The sequence below is a fragment of the Chamaea fasciata genome, unplaced genomic scaffold, assembly GCF_029207755.1.
Source record: "Chamaea fasciata isolate MVZ Bird 193981 ecotype frontalis unplaced genomic scaffold, bChaFas1.0.hap1 SCAF_13, whole genome shotgun sequence".
Taxonomy (NCBI): Eukaryota; Metazoa; Chordata; class Aves; order Passeriformes; family Sylviidae; genus Chamaea; species Chamaea fasciata.
The window spans coordinates 16,162,689-16,182,105 of NW_027094098.1; the positions used below are offsets into that span (position 1 = coordinate 16,162,689).

The 19,417-nt window shown below is 48.0% G+C and overlaps 1 protein-coding gene across 3 annotated transcripts in view; it reads right to left on the minus strand.

Moving 5' to 3' along the window:
* Positions 1–19,417, minus strand: part of FRMD4B (FERM domain containing 4B) — a 98,320-nt gene that overhangs the window by 53,617 nt on the left and 25,286 nt on the right. For 2 of the 3 annotated variants that reach the window (XM_066195288.1, XM_066195287.1), the window contains exons 2-5: positions 11,835–11,900; positions 11,044–11,138; positions 9,440–9,532; positions 6,083–6,167 (exon numbers count right to left, since the gene is read on the minus strand). In XM_066195288.1, the coding sequence (XP_066051385.1) occupies positions 6,083–6,167; positions 9,440–9,532; positions 11,044–11,138; positions 11,835–11,900 (339 nt within the window). Of the gene's footprint in view, positions 1–6,082; positions 6,168–9,439; positions 9,533–11,043; positions 11,139–11,834; positions 11,901–19,417 lie in introns of those variants that run through there. The other variant, XM_066195289.1, reaches the window with a different exon arrangement.

The following is a 19,417-nucleotide window of genomic DNA, read 5'->3' on the forward strand; positions in this document are numbered from 1 at the left end:
GGTGGGATTAATCCAAACAGTCTTTCCTAACATACCTCTCATGTGTACCACAGGGACCCCATCTCCATCCACTGTATGCAAGGATTCAGACTGGGCAGGACCAGCTCGATTGATGGACCCTCGGGTATTGACCATCCAGGTGGCCTTCGCTAAGTTCTGTTCCCAATTTTTGAAGGTCCCTCCACCAAGTGCCTTAAGGGTAGTTTTAAGCAGTCCATTGCAGCGTTCCACCTTCCCGGCAGCTGGTGCATGGTATGGGATATGGTATATCCATTCGATTCCGTGTTCTCTGGCCCAAGTGCTTATGAGGCCATTCTTGAAATGAGTCCCGTTGTCTGACTCAATTCTCTCAGGGGTGCCATGTCTCCACAGGACCTGCTTTTCCAGGCCCAAGATGGTGTTCCGGGCAGTAGCATGAGGCACAGGGTAGGTCTCCAGCCATCCAGTGGTTGCTTCCACCATGGTGAGCACGTAGCGCTTGCCTTGGCGGGTTTGGGGAAGGGTGATGTAGTCAATTTGCCAGGCTTCCCCATACCTATACTTTGACCATCGTCCGCCATACCACAGAGGCTTCACTCGCTTGGCCTGTTTGATCGCAGCACAGGTCTCGCAGTCATGGATAGCCTGGGAGATGCTGTCCATAGTAATGTCCACCCCTCGGTCACGAGCCCATCGGTATGTTGCATCTCTCCCTTGATGACCAGAGGCATCATGAGCCCAACGAGCTAGGAACAATTCTCCTTTGTGCTGCCAGTCTAGATCAACCTGAGATACTTTCACCTTGGCAGCTCGATCCACCTGCTCGTTGTTATGATGTTCTTCATTAGCCCGACTCTTGGGTACATGCGCATCCACGTGTCGAACCTTCACGGTCAGCCTTTCTACTCGGGTGGCGATGTCCTGCCAAATCTCAGCAGCCCAGATGGGTTTCCCTCTGCGCTGCCAGTTGGCCTTTCTCCAGCGGTCCAGCCATCCCCACAGAGCATTAGCTACCATCCATGAGTCAGTGTAGAGATAGAGCCTTGGCCACTTCTCTCGTTCAGCAATATCCAAAGCCAGCTGGACAGCTTTAAGCTCTGCGACCTGACTCGATCCACCTTCTCCCTCGGTAGCCTGTGCAACTCGTCGTGTGGGGCTCCATACAGCAGCTTTCCATTTCCGGTTAGCACCTACAATTCGGCAGGAACCGTCAGTGAAAAGGGCATATCGTCTCTCACTCTCTGGTAGCTCGTTATATGGTGGGGCTTCCTCGGCCCGTGTCACTTGCTCCTCCTCTTCTTCAGAGGATAATCCAAAGGTCTCACCTTCAGGCCAGTTTGTTATAATTTCCAGAATCCCAGGGCGATTCAGGTTTCCAATACGGGCGCGCTGCGTGATCAGGGCGATCCATTTGCTCCACGTGGTGTCGGTGGCGTGATGTGTGGTAGGAACCTTTCCCTTGAACATCCACCCCAGCACCGGTAGTCGAGGTGCCAGAAGCAGCTGTGCTTCAGTACCAATCACCTCTGAGGCAGCTTGGACTCCTTCATAGGCGGCTAAGATTTCCTTCTCTGTGGGAGTGTAGTTGGCTTCGGATCCTCTGTAGCTTCGGCTCCAGAATCCCAGTGGTCGTCCCCGAGTCTCACCCGGCACCTTCTGCCAAAGGCTCCATGACAGACCATGGCTCCCGGCTGCAGAGTAAAGCACATTCTTCACCTCTGATCCCGTCCTGACTGGGCCAAGGGCTACCGCATGAGCGATTTCCTGCTTGATCTGGGCGAAAGCTTGCTGCTGTTCTGGGCCCCAGTGGAAATCGTTCTTCTTGCGGGTGACCAGGTAGAGAGGGCTCACGATTTGGCTATACTCGGGAATGTGCATTCTCCAGAAACCTATGGCACCTAGGAAAGCTTGTGTTTCCTTCTTGTTGGTCGGTGGAGACATTGCAGTGATCTTATTGATGACTTCAGTGGGAATCTGACGCCGTCCATCTTGCCACTTCACTCCCAGGAACTGGATCTCTCGAGCAGGTCCCTTGACTTTGCTCCTCTTGATGGCAAAGCCGGCCTTCAGGAGAATCTGAATGATCTTCTCTCCCTTCTCAAAGACTTCTGTTGCGGTGTTTCCCCACACGATAATGTCGTCAATGTATTGCAGGTGTTCTGGAGCCTCACCCTTTTCCAGTGCAGCCTGGATCAGTCCATGGCAAATGGTGGGACTGTGCTTCCACCCCTGGGGCAGTCGGTTCCAGGTGTACTGCACGCCCCTCCAGGTGAAGGCAAACTGAGGCCTGCATTCTGCTGCCAGAGGAATGGAGAAAAAGGCATTTGCAATATCAATGGTCGCATACCATTTTGCTGCCTTGGATTCCAGCTCATACTGAAGCTCCAACATGTCTGGTACGGCAGCGCTCAGTGGTGGTGTGACTTCATTCAGGCCACGGTAATCCACTGTCAGTCTCCATTCTCCACTGGACTTACGCACGGGCCATATAGGGCTATTAAAGGGTGAACGAGCCTTGCTTACCACCCCTTGGCTCTCCAGCTCACGAATCATCTTATGGATGGGGACCACAGAGTCTCTGTCGGTGCGATATTGCCGACGGTGCACTGTTGCTCGGGCGATCGGCACCTGTTGTTCTTCAACTTTCAGTAGTCCCACAGCAGAGGGGTCGTCTGAGAGTCCAGGCAAGGTACTCAGTTGTCTGATGCCTTCTGTCTCTAGAGCAGCTATGCCAAAAACCCAGCGGTATCCTCTTGGGTCTTTGAAATACCCATTTCTGAGATAGTCTATGCCCAAAATGCATGGGGCCTCTGGACCAGTCACAATGGGGTGTTTCTGCCATTCTTTCCCAGTTAGACTTACTTCAGCTTCCAGTACAGTCAGCTCCTGGGATCCTCCTGTCACCCCAGAAATGGAAATGGGTTCTGCTCCCACGTACCTTGATGGCATCAGAGTACACTGAGCACCGGTATCAACCAGAGCCGTATATCTTTGTGGGTCAGATGTTCCAGGCCATCGGATCCACACAGTCCAGTAGATCCGATTGTCCCTTTCCTCTACCTGGCTAGAGGCAGGGCCCCCCTATTCCTGGTCATGGCATACATTGCTCTCTTCTTGTAAATATGTTTCTGAGGTTTCTTCAAGAGGATCAGTCATATCATCATTCCTGTACCGTCTGGAGTTCTGTGCACGAGAGACCGGAGCAACATTGATTCTAGATGGGCTCTTTGTGGTAGGTGTTTCTCTTTTCAGTTCACGTACCCGGGCTGCTAAGGAGGAGGTGGGTTTTCCATCCCACTTCCTCATGTCTTCTCCATGCTCCCGAAGAAAAGACCAGAGGTTACCTCGGGGTGTGTATCCTCTCTCCCTGGCTGGGGAGCGCCTGCTCCTAATGGCAGAGACTCTCATTGGCTCTGGCTGGATATGGTAAATTTCTTCCTTAAGTTCTTTTTTCAGTTTCTGATGGCCTTCTTCAATCAAGTTCCGGACTTGCTCAGCCAGTCTTGTTTCCACAGATGAGACATGGGTACGAACTGGGGCAGTGACAGTGTCCTCGTAAATTCTTAGTTTATTAGCCAAGACACCTACCCTGTCCTCACCTTCCCTCCATTGCAGTGTTGCCAGGTAACGTGAGTACATCTCGGGTCCAAGCCGTGCAAATCTCAACCACATCCGTGATGTGCACTGGACACCATCTGGGTTTTTAGGAAATCTCTCATCTTCTGAAAAAATGATTTCCAACACAGCCAATTCCCTCAGGCATCGGATACCTTGTTCTATTGTGTTCCATTTTCCTTGGTGCACTTGGAGGTCTTCTTTACAAAGGTATCTATCCTTCACACTTGTTAGCAGTCGCTGCCAGAGGCTGAGAGGTTCTTGGCTTTTCCCAATCCCCTGGTCAATGACCACATCCCGGGACAACGATCCCAGTTGCCTGGCCTCACTTCCATCCAGAATGGTGTCATTGGCTGCAGCGTCCCAGATGCGGAGCAGCCAGGTCAGGATGGACTCGTTGGTCTGGCGGGTGAATTCCCTTCGCAGGTCACGCAGCTCACCCAGAGATAGAGAGCGAGTGATGATTTCTGGCTCTGTCTCTTCTGCTGATTGTGAAGGTCCTGCTGCACCCTCATCAGTCACTATGCGGACTGATTTGGTCCTTGATTTCTTCTTCTGAACGGGGGCAACTGCTACTGGTTTAGGCTGTTCCGGTTCGGTGATGGTTTGTGTGGAGATGCTGATGGCACCCTTAGTCCCTTTCTCCTCTGTGACAGTCTGCGTAGATGTGGACACTGTTGCCTTGCCTTTGGTTCCTTTCACCTCTGTGACACTCTGTGTAGACACTGATATCGTTGCTCTGCTTCTTTTTCCCTCTTCCTCTTCCTTCAGAACACGCTGTATCACACCATGTAGTGTTTTGATTCTAAGCATGGTGCGGGCCGTGCAGAGAAGACAAAGCAGGACTAACAACAACATCATGCTGTCCTTGGCATCCAGAGGGTATTCCATATTTTCAAAAACTGCTGTGTCATGCCTGAAAAGCTGGAAAAAATCATTCTTCACCCCTCCCCACAGGGGCTGGGTGAGATTGTTGAGGCCCCAGATGTAGCATCCTAGACCAGAACAAGAAAACAAAACTGGGTGTATATTCTGAATAATGTTCATTGCCTCAGAGTTTATCAAGCAATGGACATAATAGACCACTAAAGCAATTTTAGTACCATACCCTGGTCTACGCAGGAGCATTAAGACTGGCAGATAGTACCCCAGTTGTGGAAAAATATAGAGAGATAGATATAAGACACATGTAAGCATGTTGAGCATCATAGCGAACAGGTGTCTTCTTCAATACAAAATTGTAATTCTGACTTTTCTCAGTGCCTTGTGCCCCACGTTGGGCGCCAAAAATGTAGTAGTTTCAAGGCAAAACAAATGAGAGGCTCCAAGTCAGAGATACAATTTAATAGGAAAAAAGAAAAAAAGGAAAGAAAGTAAAATAAAATCAATGCAATAATACAAAAGACCACTGACAGAGTCAGAATACAACCTGAGCGTAGTGATGGAAGCAGTCCAGATGAGGTGGTCTTCCTGAAGCAGTGATCCTGTAGAAAAGTCTGGTAGCTTGGGTCCTCTGGGAATCCAGTGGGTAAGCGCCCCTCTGGTGTTCAGAGTCTCAGCTTATATCCAGGCTGGAATGCTTGGTTTCTCCCTCTGGGCGGAGCATCCCACAATGGGATGGTGAGTCATGTGATAAGGCCTGATGGGCCCATTAACAGGAGGTAGTCCAGGAGGGGGTTATCTGTGAGCTGTGTAGCAAAGGTGCTGATGGCCCATTAACAGAAGATAAGCCAGAGTGGAGGAGGCAGGGAGCACTGCCTCACCTGGTTTCAACAGTTCATGAAGATGGTGATAGAATATACTTCAACCCAGGACACAGACCAAGATGTACCTGCAGCAAATCAACCTCGTTCTTTTAAGATTTTGATTATCAGGATGTAGTCATCCAGATTAAGAACGTGCATTTTAGCAATCTGAATATTTTAAGAAAGCAGTGGAAGTTTTTCAACCAGAAAGTAAATACAGAAAGTATTCCAACAGCTGGTTGTGATTGATACTTTATAGGATTTGCTATTACTATTTACTGTTACTATCTCACTGAATAAAGGCAGGAAATAAAGGAATTAGGGACCAAATCCACAACATAGGACCTTCCTCACAGGCCTTTTCTTCTTAAGACGAGTTTGATTCAAGGTCAGCAAAGAGATGTTTGCCTTGAGTGTTTGCTATGCAGAGTGTACGAGGATATGCCACTGAGCAGAGCCTACCTGGGAAATTACAACCCAGATTTCAAGTAATTTAAAAGCTTTTGAGTATTTAAGACTCACTGCAGAGCACTGAGCACACAGCAGGGCTGTGAAAGCAGGACTAGAAAACCATCATCAGCTTTATCCATTTGCATGAAGCATCAGCATTCAGGCAAGGAGAGAGCAAGCTGAGATCTTAATACTTCAATTAGTTCTAGAAATCAGACACAGCTCCTACCAAGTTCTCCGGACTGAGTATGTGGCAGAGAGGAGAGAGATGCACAAGAAGCTCCAAGTTTTACCTGGTGTACGCAGGACTTGGCATTCAGAAAAAACAGCTCTACTGTAGTTTTGTCCTTGAGAAAGGAAATGCTTTCAATGTAGAACCTGAAAATTAAAAAAAAAAAAAAAAAAAAGAACCAAAAACATGAGTTACTCTCTTGAATAGGTTTAATCTTCCTCCCAAGTCATTTTATTTCCTCAGTGTTTTGTTCTCTAGCAATAAAAGAGCACAGAGGAACTATGAGCTACTGCACTTAATTTCCTGCCTTTTAGGAGGGAACAAGCAGAAATCACAGCCTGACAGCACACAGGGAACAGGGACTCCTGGTTCAATACATCCTGCATATCTGATGACTTTTCAAATGAGATGAAAACCCTGTGGAATGCTACAGGAGTGAAGCCCATCCCTCCTCTGCAGGTAAAGTCACAGCAGCAGAAAAAGCAACTCCAAACATGTTGCAGGTGGGGAAGCCAGGACAGGGGTTGCTGGCAGGTCCCTGCAGGACCACCTTCCTTCCAGGAGAGCAGAAACATTAATAAGAGGCATTAACTTTGCTCCAGCTCCAGATGCTCCCACTAAATGCCAGGCAGAACACATAACTTTTCCACAGCCAAGCAAAGACCTGGCCCACCACTGCCCCAGCACTGCAGATCACCCCAGGGCCTCCCAAAGTCCTGTCCTTGATAGCTGGAGGGCCGGATGACCCACACAGGGCAACCAGAACCAGACCAATCTCTCCCACAGCCCCATGCTGCTCTTGAGGCTCCTGACAGCCTCAAGCTCCATCCCCTGATGATCATCCTGGCATGGATGATTTGCCATTTGAACAAGTCCCTAGCAGCAGCACAGAGCTCGTGGTAGGGAGCAGTAAAGCTGGGACCTGCCACATGTGTTAGGAATGTTTGCAGTGTTTATGCTGTGACTTCAGGAAAGTGATATATTAAATAGTAATTGCTTTAATATTTCACATTCCTACAGCGTGTTCCATCAAATTAGTTTTAAAGCACTGTCCAGAATGCCTCTGCAGATGATTTACCCATTTCACAGGCATGCAGCCTGTCCAAGGGGCAGCCCAGCAGCCTGCCCCAGACCTTTGAAAAGCTATTATACATTTCCATGACTCACCTTTCCCCATGAACTCTACGAGCCACAGGTATTTCCACCCTCTCTTGATCTCATCTGATATCTTTTTTTCCCAACAGCTTTGCTAAACTTTATTTTAAATACCCTTGAGTGTTTCTCTTCAGAAATGCAGAGCAGAGGGCAGGACCCACACTCTTCATCCTTTCCCAACCGGCTGCCAGACCAGCCCTTCAGAGAGTGGACTTTCCTCAGCCTGTTAAAGCCTTCACTGCACCAAAACATGATTTTCCTCAGCTAACGACCTCATTTGCACGTCCAGTTTCTTTCAACCAGTGTTAGGTGTGTTCCTCAGAAGCAGGACAGTTCTGGCCCTGAACTGAACCAGAGGCATCTGCCAGTGACTCCTGGTACAAAGCAGGAAGCTGTAGGATCTATGGATTTAGGGTGAGGGCACAGGGGGGCACTGCCCCTAATCCCAGCTGTGTCTCTGTGCTCTATTTCCTCCATGGTACAAGCTGCACTTTCTTATCCCTCCAGTACAGATGGGGAACACTGGACCACAGAGATAAGGATGTTCAGGGCACGGCAGGCACATTTGGGAACATCATAAAGTGCACACATTCTGCTTCTACTTATGATGCTGTCAGCATTCTTGAGACTAAAATGACACTTCTGAAAGTCCTCACTCTGCATCATAGAGCCCTTCAGCTGAGTGCACCATCCAAAAACCTCTGTAACTAGACTGAGTTTATGCCAGCTGGCAATAATTAAAATCTCAGAGGATTATCACATGTTTCCTTATTGAACAGCAAAAGTTCACAGATAAGTGATGAAGAAAAACCAGGAATCTGGAGATTCCAGATTCCTCCATTTCCAGTTGCAGCAATGCAACTGGAAACTGCAGGTTTTGAAGTGGCTTTTCTGCTGGAATATCTATTTTCTATGGATCAGGCGGTTTCGCCAGTGCTAATTATTTCTGTATCTTCCTCCCCCTGCTCTGCATCTCACTGCCCACCTCCTTGGTTACCTGTTTTGGATCTCATGACCCCAGAGTAGTCAGGCTTAAAATTCCCTCCTAAAAGTTCATCTTTCCAAGCCCACTCCTCACACATTGACTCTGGCCCAAATCTCTGCATGCCCTGTCCCGTTGGGGTCCATCTTCCAACAGTGAGGACCAAAATGAGCACCATGAGCGAACAGCATAAATCCCAACCAAAAGAATGCTCAAGTTACCCTCATGGGCTTTGGCCTCCCAGATCCTGATCAAACACTGTAAATACAGTGAAGAGCCCATCATCCCTTTATAAATGGAGCTTTTTCTTTCTGCTAAGTGTGGAAGAGGAGCTCTGGACACCATCACACATCAGCGTGTATTCAGCCAGAACAAAGTGCCACTTGTTTGTCCCATTCCCTTGCTGATCAAGGGGGCACATGGGGAGGCACTGGTGCCAACAGACCCAGCTACACAAGAGGCTCTGCCTTGGAAGTGCTACAAATAATTAAGCACACAAGGCATAAATTTACCCAGATCTGAAAAGCAAATGAGGTCAGTCTGCTCTCACGTTCCCTCCCAGACTGCAAGGAAAACAGAAACTCCAACAATATTGAGAATATGATGCTTGATCTTTTCTGCCAGCACAGCTCTGTTTCGTAGGACGTGGGGTTTTTTTCAGGCTTTTAACCAGCAGAGCTTTGCCAGCAACAGCCCTAAAGTAATGCAGTTACATTGGCCAAAATCATCATTTTGCCAGGGATTTTATTCTTTCCTGGGCACTGGTTAAGCTGCGAGCAAAAGAGCCACCAGCAATCCCTTTAAAGTACAGACAACCCTTAAGTAAATAGAAGGAAAAAAAGTAAGTAAAATTGTTTGAATAAATTGTATTGCATGGCAATTTAGCACACTCAAAGTCAGGCAAAGAAGATATTTAAAATATGAGGTTTTAAAAAACAAACCAAAACAAATTAAAAAACCCCAACAAAAACCAAAAACAACCCAACAAAACAAAACAAACCCAAACCCCCCCCCCCAACAACAAAAAAAACCCAAACAACCCACCCTAGGAATAATGTTCTAGTAACACTTTAAAAAGTAGCACATTCCAACTTACTTTATTTCATAGTTAAATACAAAAGAGAGCAGCACTTAGCCAGGGCCTAATCCCCTTCTAAAAATAACACATTGCTTTGACATTTATTTCCTTTATCAAATCTGTAATCAGTTCCTTTAAACAAAGCCCCCTGGTGATAAATAAACCCAAGGGGTAATGTTTCCTTGGTGGAAACAATTACTCACCTGACGGCAAAGTACAAAGTGGCTGGCCCTGGTTTCTTGGGCAAGTCATGGTCCAGGACACGGTGATCCAGCTGCAGCCAGACACTCTGACCTCTATGGAAACAGGTTGGGGAGAAGGTTAAAAACTGGGGGGGAAATACAGAAATCGGTTCTTTTCAGTGCCCCTCTTTACTCCAACTTCAAAAAGTTCAAGACTCAGCTCCAAGGCAGGCAAATATCTCATCAAATTACTTTGTTGTTTTTTTTTAACCTAACTCTTATCCCTGCAAGGCTGAGCCATGGGTGCCCTCCAGAGGCCACGCACTCCCTCCAAGCACCCAGCCCTGTGCATACACCAAGGCAGGCCCTGGAATCCCACTGGAGTTTCTGGGGAAACCAACAGCTTTTAGATAATCCCCTGGCAGCACTTTAAACCTCACCGTGACTCAGTGCCAGCAACCAAAAACATCCAGAAGAATTTCATGGCAGCTCTTCTGGGGGGGAAAGAATAAGCCAAGTGCAAACAGCATCCTCAAGGGATTTACAGAAGAGCTGGGGGAAAGTATTTTCCAGCAAGTAAAAAGGACGAAGAAGTGGCAAAAATATTCCAGGGACAGCCCAAGATGGGAATGGCTGGTAAAAAATAACACAGTGCTGGGGTCAGGGCCCCAGAGGGAGCAGCTCCCAGCAGCTCCATGAACTCCAGTGTGTCCCCAGGGCCAGTCCTGCACCTGCAGCTGGGATGTGCCTCAGCAGGGTGGCCCCAAACACTGCTCTGATGGGATTTGTAGGTGAAGGCTTCCATCCAGAACAGCATAAAAATTGGCAGTGGAGAGCAACAGGAATAAATGTTATTCCCAGCAGACAAGAGACTTGTTTAGGGGCTGTATTAGTGCACAACTCCATGTCCCCACTGCCCTAAGCACCTCTGCTCCAGCTTTTCTGGGGGAGCGGAAGGTAACTCCTCTGGAGACACTGGCCCTGCAGCCAGCAGATGTGGGGAAGCATTTCAGTGCCCTGCTGAGAGGTGAGCCCAAGCACCAGGAGAGATTGCAATGAACCCAGCTGACTCTGGGTTAATGCCATGGAACAGATCTCCCACAGCTCTCCAGAGCCTGGGCAGAGCATCACACCCAGGCTCAGCCAGAGGAAAGTGGTTCCTGGGCAGGACTAACCTCACAGCTCACTCTGCTTGGGAAATTTGGGGTTAAAAGGCTCAATAGTACATTTGAGACTCAGGTGCAAAGCAGTAGGAGCAATTCATTTTGGAAATAAACGCAAAACCTTTTTTGTTGTTACTAAAAGTGCAGAGGAGGAAAGCTGAGGGTGTTCACATGGGAAATGATCACTGAATCAGTGTTTTCACTGAGTCAAATATGAAATTTGAAATCATCAGGAAAATATTTTACAAGGATTCTCTGGTTTGTGCCCAGAAGATATTTTCCAAATATTTTCTATTTTTGTGCCTTCCTCCTTCCCCAGCCAAGCAGCACAAGCACAAGGTAGGAAACTTTCTTCTTTGAAAGAAAGTAATTTTTCCATCATGCCGAGCTGCCACGATAGCAGAGATAAGGTTTTACATTGCAATAATGACACAGCTGTTAAAGCTGAATAAACACACTCACGTATCATCGATAAATGTTATCCCAAAATACTCCTTTTCTTTCAGGTTGAAGTGCGAGGCCACCAGATCCAGTAACTCCCGAGACAAAAGTTTGGGCTATTGAAAGAATAAAAACACTTTTATTAATTTCAGTCCAGGCTTTTAATAAAAAAAATCAAAGTTTCCTGTGCAAATACTGGCATTTGAGTACACATGGCCATGCTCAAACCCTGTAGTACAACTGAATACAGAAGTGGCATATCAGACTCAGGGTGTCTCAGTGGAGCTGTGTGGGATGTGTGGGGCATGGAGAGGCAATTCTGTGCTTAATCCATGACATTAAGCTGAAGGGCACAGCCTGAGTGCTGCTTTCCTCTTTCTGGGGGAAAAGGCAGCATCCCAGCCTTTCCTGCACTTAGAGCAGGAAGGATTTTTCAATTAAGGAAATACTGTGTAGTGGAGGATCTCGTGCTTTGAGTTCTGTTACGGGAATAAAACATCCTCAAAACCACAGAGTTTTCTTCCCATCTAAATGACTAAAAAACACCACCACAAGTGGTGTGTTTGATATCCTGTATGAATTTTGGTGAAAGCGAAAACTGATGGTAGATGTTTTGCCCACGATGCAGGGGGAAATCCTTCAGCTAATCCAGGTGTCAGGAGAAGCACATACTGCCTCAGCATGCTTATTCCACTCCTGTGAGGTTTTCTAGTTAAGAGGTATAACTTAACAACCCTCACTTCAGCCCCCAGAAGAAAACAAGCAGAGAAATCTGGCACTGGCTGCCAGTCCCCAAAGAGCAAAATCTGTACCTGAACCAGCAGCTCCAAGTTCCTGTCATCGAGGAGATGCACCTGGCAGTGCCGGCCCTCGGTCATCTGCAAAGACAGCAACACAGCCCTGTCAGGAAGGGCAGCATTCCTGGCTTGCACCAGAGCACGTGAGGCTTGGGGACAAGGGCAGTGAGAAGCCAAGTGTCTGATTTTGATGGATAAGGGAATTGACTCTGTACCCGAGCGGAGAGTCCTTCTTCAAGGACTCCATCTGGAGAGCTGCCTCAGCATTCTCAGTTCCTGTCAACTTCAAGCTGGAATTAAGGGTACTTAGCAGCATTCAGGATCAGATAAGAAACCCATAAATGCTGTGAGAATTCAATGTGAGGATGAACCAGCCTGGCCAGTGCCACAGCCACAGGCTTTTGCTCTGGTGAGGAGTGGATGACCAGGGACCCAGGAAACCCAAATCCACCCAACCCTCCCTGCAGATGGGTCAGCCCAGATCTGGTCCATTGACCTGTGTCTAGAAGAAATGGAGGCTCTACCAGCACATTAACATTTTCACTTGGGCAGCTCCTGAAAGTCATCACCTCCATGGGATTCTTACATAGGAACTGCACACACCAAGAAGGTGCTTGAACTGCATGACCAAGAACGGGATGAGCTTTGCAACCCCTGATGCTATATCTGAACCACCTCTTTCATGTCACATTTATCTCCTGCAAACTAAGTCTCTTCCTCTCTTTAGCAGGCGAGCAATTCAGAAATAGCTGCCCATTATGCCCTTTTAATATCTGCCCTTTGAAATCTAATACATTTCAATGAAAGCTTTTACATTATTTAATATCTGTTCTAATTCTGGGCCTTTCAGCAGCTTCAGTGAGAACCAGCTTTGCAGCCCTCTCCGGGTGAGAGCTGGTGAAGGAAACCTGGCTTTCATATCTGTTCTCCCAGCCTCGAAGTAACTCATTTTCCTGACAGCACAAGCTCCCAGCCGACTATAAATTGTGAGCTGAGAGCAGAGGCCGGGGGTGGTTTGCTTAGACAGGGGCTCCCAGAGGGATTAAACAGTAACACGCAGTGGTTTCTCCTTTCACATCCCTCTGGCTCGGCAGGGACAGGGACAGGGACAAGGACAGGGCTGAGCAGCAGTGCCATCAGCACCTCTCATCACCTCCTGCCCCTGTGCACGCTGCACACCCAGGCCTTACAGAGACTTAAAAATAAACACCATTTATACGTGATTCCAGTACAACGGCAGAGACCTCCCAGCTCCGCACAGCGAGGGCTGCCGAGACACAGCCGCCTCTGTCACCAGCCAGCCCTTCTGCCCCAAGCACCCAAACCAACAAAGCCTCATTGTTCCAACTAATTGAGCTCCTTTTGACCAAAAGCCGAGAGGGAGTGCCCTCCTGAGGAGCTCTGCGAGCAGGTCAGAGATGAGCGTCTGCAGGCACAACTCCCTGTGGTGTCCGGGAGAACTGGGCTGCAGCGTCTGTGCAGCACCGGCAACTTTTGGCACTGCTGAGCATCACCAAAGCAGCAATATTGCTACAAGGACCGTCTGCAGAGCGAGTCTGGAGGAAAGAAATCCCTTCCTTTCCCTCTGTCTCACTGCTACGAACGTGAGTTTGTGCATCAGTACCAAATGAGGAGTGGACACACGGTGCACGCAGCAGTCCAGAGCACCAGGCTGCTCCACCCTGGGGAGAGCAGTGATCTCCCCGCTGCATCCCCTGCAGGTGCTGCAGCCTGCACAGCTTCAGCCCCCGTGCCCTGCACCCTGCACAGCATCATCCCCTGCACCCTGCACTGTGCACCCTGCAGAGCATCATCCCCCGTGCCCTGCACTCCCGGCAAGGTGCCACCTCCAGCCATTCATCCCTCGGGCTCTGGAAGCAAAGCTGCACCACCCCAAGTCCAGCCTGCAGCACGCTCCCTTGAGATTTATCTGCTGCCCAAACACAGCGGCCAGAGCCCTTAAATCCATTATGATCCAGTCCCAGGTCCATTTGTTCCCCAGAGCTGAAGGGCTGCCATGGCAGGCTCATAACTAAGTGGCGCGTTACCATCAATTAATCATTTCATCAGTGCACCCTTCAAGGTGGAGCACTTTTCTGGCTCTGACACACTGTTACCAATCTGCCCCCGTTGCGAGGTGTCAGATCCAATAGTGTTTTTAAATCATTCCCCATCTGTTGCTCTGAGATAGCACCAGGGGTTGCCACTATTTAATTGTGAGCTGCTTTAGCTTTCACCCAGTGAAATCGCATCAGTCACTTCTGAGTGTTTTAATTGCCTCCACTGTCTGTTGTTAAGTAAAAAAGGTTTCTGTTATAGCAAACACATCCACAAAGCCTCGTGCTGAGGAGAAACAAAGGTATCTGGAAGGATTAAAACATAAAAGAAATACCAAGCATCATCCGTGCTTCAATTCAGCTATCCAAGGTAACTGCAAAGCACCTGAAAGTAAATAAACCTCATGACACCCCTGAAGATAGGCAAGATATAATTATCCCTGATTTTGTTGATGAGACAACATAAGGAAACAGCTTAGAAGTCTCATTTACAAGTATAGATACAGACAACATTTAAAACCTGAAGACACCAGGAATCTTCCCTCAGAAATCACACATCCACTTCCCAGAGGGCTGGAAAGCTCAGGCAAGAAGTTGCAGAAGATGACAGTGACAAAGCACTGTGAAATGCCTTTGCTATGACAAACCTGCATCTACCTGCATCCCCAGAGCTCTGTGGCCCCAGGCTTGTGTCACTCCAGGAACAATTCATCCCATGGACAAAGCTCCAGGACAGCAATGGAATGCCTTTGGCTGTAGCTCTGGGAAGAGCTGCTTGCACCCCTCTGCTCCCCCCCAGCCCATTCCTGGACACCTGAGGGCTCCATTCCTGCTAAAACACCTTCTCCACCCACATGAGACACAGGGGTACTCACTGTGTGGCACCACAGCCTGCTCAAGGAACACAGATCTGCTGGTGTGACCATCAGCTTGGCTCCTGTAGGCTGCAATCCCTAAACAAAGCACTGTTAACCCAGAGAGTCTTGAGCCCTTCTCCTCCTTCGGCACACCCAAATCTTCAGGCAGCAGCACCCCGCTTCCTGCAGCTGTGCAGGAGCTCACTCCAAGTATCCCCACCCCACTGCTGATGGGGCAGAGAGCACTTCACTTGGCTCACCCCCTTCTTGCAATCAGAAGAAAATCACTCTGAATTACGATCCAAGGAAGCACAAGCCCATCCTACATCAGGAATGTCGCCCACCGGAGAGGTCATCTCCAGGAGACAGCGCTCTCCTCACATCCAGCTGCCCTCCCTGTGCAGGCAGGGCTCTGATGCACAAGGCAAGACACACATTTCACAGGCCTTTTCTGTACTTCTGTAGAGTTCTTTTGGTAGAACCAAAAGCTTTGGAAGCTATTGCAGCTGCAAGCTCTCCTGACAAGCTCTGGGGTGTCAATCCCCTTCCACCAGCCCTGCACATCCCAGCTATGACATGACTGTGGCACAGCAATGCTCCAGCACTGTCACAGGTACCAATCATCTTGTCCCATCCTCTTGCCTGGAGAAAAGCTGGAGAGCTTCATGAAGAGGCTTCCATCACTTTCATCAACGGATTTTGGCCAGCAAAAGGTGCCTCCAGCTCAGCAACTGGAGACTCTGAGCTCCTGGAGCCAGAGCAGCAAACGACTCCTTTTTGACTCCCCCAATGCCACTGGTGTGATTTATTTGATTTATCCCCCACAGCACATCCGCTTGCAGGTCTGTTTCCTCAGGCTGTGGGAAGGGACTTGTGCTGTGTCCCAGCTCCCAGGGCACCAGGCTCCCCAAAGACCCAAAGCCCTGGAGCCCTCATTGATACATTTTCTTTCATCTTTAATTCAGGACTCCTTGCTAATCTGAACAATATAATTGATTTTCTCTGTGTTGGACCAATCCATCACGAGATGAGCACAGCTGTCTGGCTCAGTCAAGGGCTGGTGTGAACAGTCCTGAGATATTTATACACACACACATCTGTTTTCAGCTTATTCTCATTGATTTGGCATTGTCTGTACAAATGAGCAATTTTTGCAACATGCCCCCAAATTGGTCGTGTTAGCAGTTATTTTTAAAAGCCTGCTAGTATTTAAGCTATCATCCAGTAAAAGAAGTAGCAGCCTAAAATTCATGAACCATCTCCGTGTCTCATCTCATTCCCAATAGGAAATTAGGAGAGAGACATTACACAGCCCTTTTTTTGGCAAAACCATACTGAGAGACTGGGAAACAATAAAAATCCAGCATCCCAAAGACACTTGTGTTCTCTGTACACAAGTAAGCAGCAAAACCTCAAAAACTGAGAGGACTAAAAGGAAACACTTTCCACTGCAGAAATATGGTTATATCAAAATACTGCAGCTCTCCTAATTTACAGGCTGTCAGCAAGAATCTGATTCACCCAAATCTTCAGTAAAAAGGCAGATAATGAAGGGAAACAACCAAACAAGTCTCAGAATATCCATGTGTGGCAATTAAAGCATATGGTGAGATTGTAACTCTGCATAGAAAATTAGCATTATCATAAAGGTTTCATTAGCTGAGAGGAAAAAACATTTTGTCCTCCCTTTTTTGTCACAAAAAATGTAACAAATTTTCCACCTGAAATCATCAAAGTAGATTTTCCAGAGCATCCAGCCTTTAAAAAGAAAACCAGCAAGGCAGAGAAAAAAACCCTACTTCTTGGCTACTTAGACCAATTCCCTACAATATCCTGAGCCTGAATGTTTATTTGAGAAAAAAGCACATGCAGGATATTTATGCTATTTCTCTTGGACAGAAACATCCTCCCTATGCAAAGCTGGTTGTTACATGCAATATTTTTAGACATCCATGTGTGTCATCCCGTTAGGGAAAAAATCAGAAAAAGAAAAGAGTAATTAGACAGGGTGTAAACAGGAAATCTCAAAAAAACCCAAAATCCTTAAGCCAAAAAAAAAGCTGTCAGAATAACACATCTCCTGAAGGGAAGCTCAGGAATGAAGAATCATGAAGGGTCTGGGTCAGGAGCGAACCCCAATGTGTTGTATTCCCTCCAGGTCAGATTTCTCCCTCCCACAACTGGCCAAGTTACAAAGAAGTCACTTGGCCTATCTGTCACTGACTTCTATTTTTAAGCCTTTTTTTGTTTGTTTGTTTTAAGGTCTAGAGAAAGCCAAAAAACAAAAGCCAAACCCTAAAAACTCTCTGGCCAAAGAAGCGAGGATTACACGTAAGCTGCACATAATTGAGACAAAGCTGGGAGCTGTGTTTGCCAGTGAGAGGCTCAGAGCTCTGTGCCTGCGTCCCAGCTGCTCTTCCCTGGGGATGTGCCACGCTTTGGGCTCAGCACACACAATGTGTGCACACACACTGCACCACTGAACAAGTGCAACCTCCCCACGGACAGGGTGGCTGAGACCAGGGTCCTGCAGCCACTGAAATATTCATCAGAAGCTTTAAAACCACCCCCAGCCACATCCAGCTTCACACCTTTAATACCCTGAATTCCATGAGAAGTCTTTTGGAAGGGGCAAACCTCTCCTCTTTCCTTCCTCCCAAGATAAACCTTTTTGTTCAGAGCTGGGTGCTCCTGGAAACATCCCAGTGTGACACCAGGGATTTGGTCCCAGATGCACTGAGCTGTGCACGTTATTTCCATGAGCTCCTGGCAGGGTAACCACGTGAAATTGAATTTCACTGGCAGATGAATAGCTCCAAAAAGATATTTTATAGGCAGGAAAAAAACCACCTGTACTGATGCATCCAGTGATGAGAGAGAAAGGGGAACCATTTTCACTACATAAATGGGCAGCACATAGCCTAAAACCTGCACTTTGGAAAGTGAGAAATTGGACTGTGATACCTCATTAGTACATAGATTATAAAAACTGCCTCATTTATTCCTGAAACAGGCACACCACAGTGGCTCAGGCAGAGCACTGAAGAAAATAATACAGATAACAAAAAGCCAAAGAGCAAAATTCCCTCTCCCAGAAGGCAACGCTGTCCCTTTGCACACTGACTTCACAAAGCCTGTGCCATGAGGGCATCCCAAAAGGCTTCCATCCTGCTTTTGGCAGTGCCTCAGAGGCAGCAGCACAAGCTTAGAGCACCAGCCTGGATCTTTAAAGGATTTCATGTCCAAATCCCTACCTGAGTTGCGTTTAACCAGCACCACCAGTAACTTCTTGTAAAGGTTTTGGGTTTTTTTTATCCAAACCTCTCTTCTGTAACTCACAAGGCCTGTAAGAGATTTCAAAGCTTAATACTGAAATCCCTACACTTCAGATTTTCATTGGCATTTAGGTGGGTTTTTCCTTTGGTTCTGAGGGCATTTAGGATCAGCTCCTCAGCTGCCTCAGATCAGCACTGCTTCATTGACTTTGGTACAACCAGCCAGCTCATGTCTGGCCCCTGAACGTGCACAGCCTGATCAAAATGTGAAATCACATGCAAGAACGTCTGGCAATAAGGAGCTGCCCTAACCAGGCACATCTCAGGAAAATAAAAGCCTTTGCCTGTCCTTCTGGAAGGAAGGGGCCTGCATGCAGCTGGGGGGAAGAGGGAAAAAGTTATAATGGTTTAAATGACCTCAGAGTTTCCTGGTGCGTCTGTTGGGAGAGCAAAGCTTCATCATGTTCCAGCACTTGGAGTCACTCAGAACTTTAAGGAATAAGCAGGAAAACAACAGACAGAAGTTTGGGGCTATAGCAGCATTGCTGTGGGAGCTTTTTAAACAATCTGCACAGATCTTCAAAAACACCATGATGCACATTCTGGGGAGCCTGTCTGCAATCCCCACATCTCCCCTGACCAGCGTAGGTGCCATCACTCAGTGTCCCATGGTGGGAGGTGCTCAGGGTGAAACTGAAATCCTCAGGATGAGGATTGGAAATGCTCCACTCTCCCATGAGTGAAGATCTCAGGAAGGGAAGCACTGCCCCAACCCACTGCCACATCCCACCCCACTGTGTGCCTCTCCACCAGCTCCTTTGCCAGGAGGGGCACACAGTGGGGTAGGAGCAGTGCAGTGCCCTCCCCTCTGGACTCACTGACACCTCCTGCAATGCCCAGCGGGTCAGCTCTGGCTCCAAAAACTCGTGTTTCCCCAGTCTCTGCTCACACCAGCCAGTGGGCTCCTGCCACAACACCACAGTCTGGCTCACACAGACACAATAAACCTGCAGTGATCCCTTGGAGGGCAGTGGCAGAGTTCCCACCAGCTTTATGGGGGCAGACCATGTCTCCAGACATACTGCCTCTCCTTCCTAATCTTCAAGTCATAAAGAAGCCTTTGGCTGAAGTCCTGTCTCCAGTGCAGTCAATTAATTTTGCCATTAATTTTAATAGGGTCAGGGTTTTGCCTTAAATCATCTGTTATCTCACTATTAACCTTTAACAGAAGCCAGTATCTGCTTAATGTTCAATAGCCAGTGATGCTCCACAGTGGCTGCCTACATCCTTCATCCCTTGTGCTCTGGCAAACCATCCTGCAGGACCAACCAGGTGACTCCAAGGGCCATCCCCATCCCTCCCAAGAGCTCTACACACTCACCAGATCTTTACCCACAGCAACTGCAGGG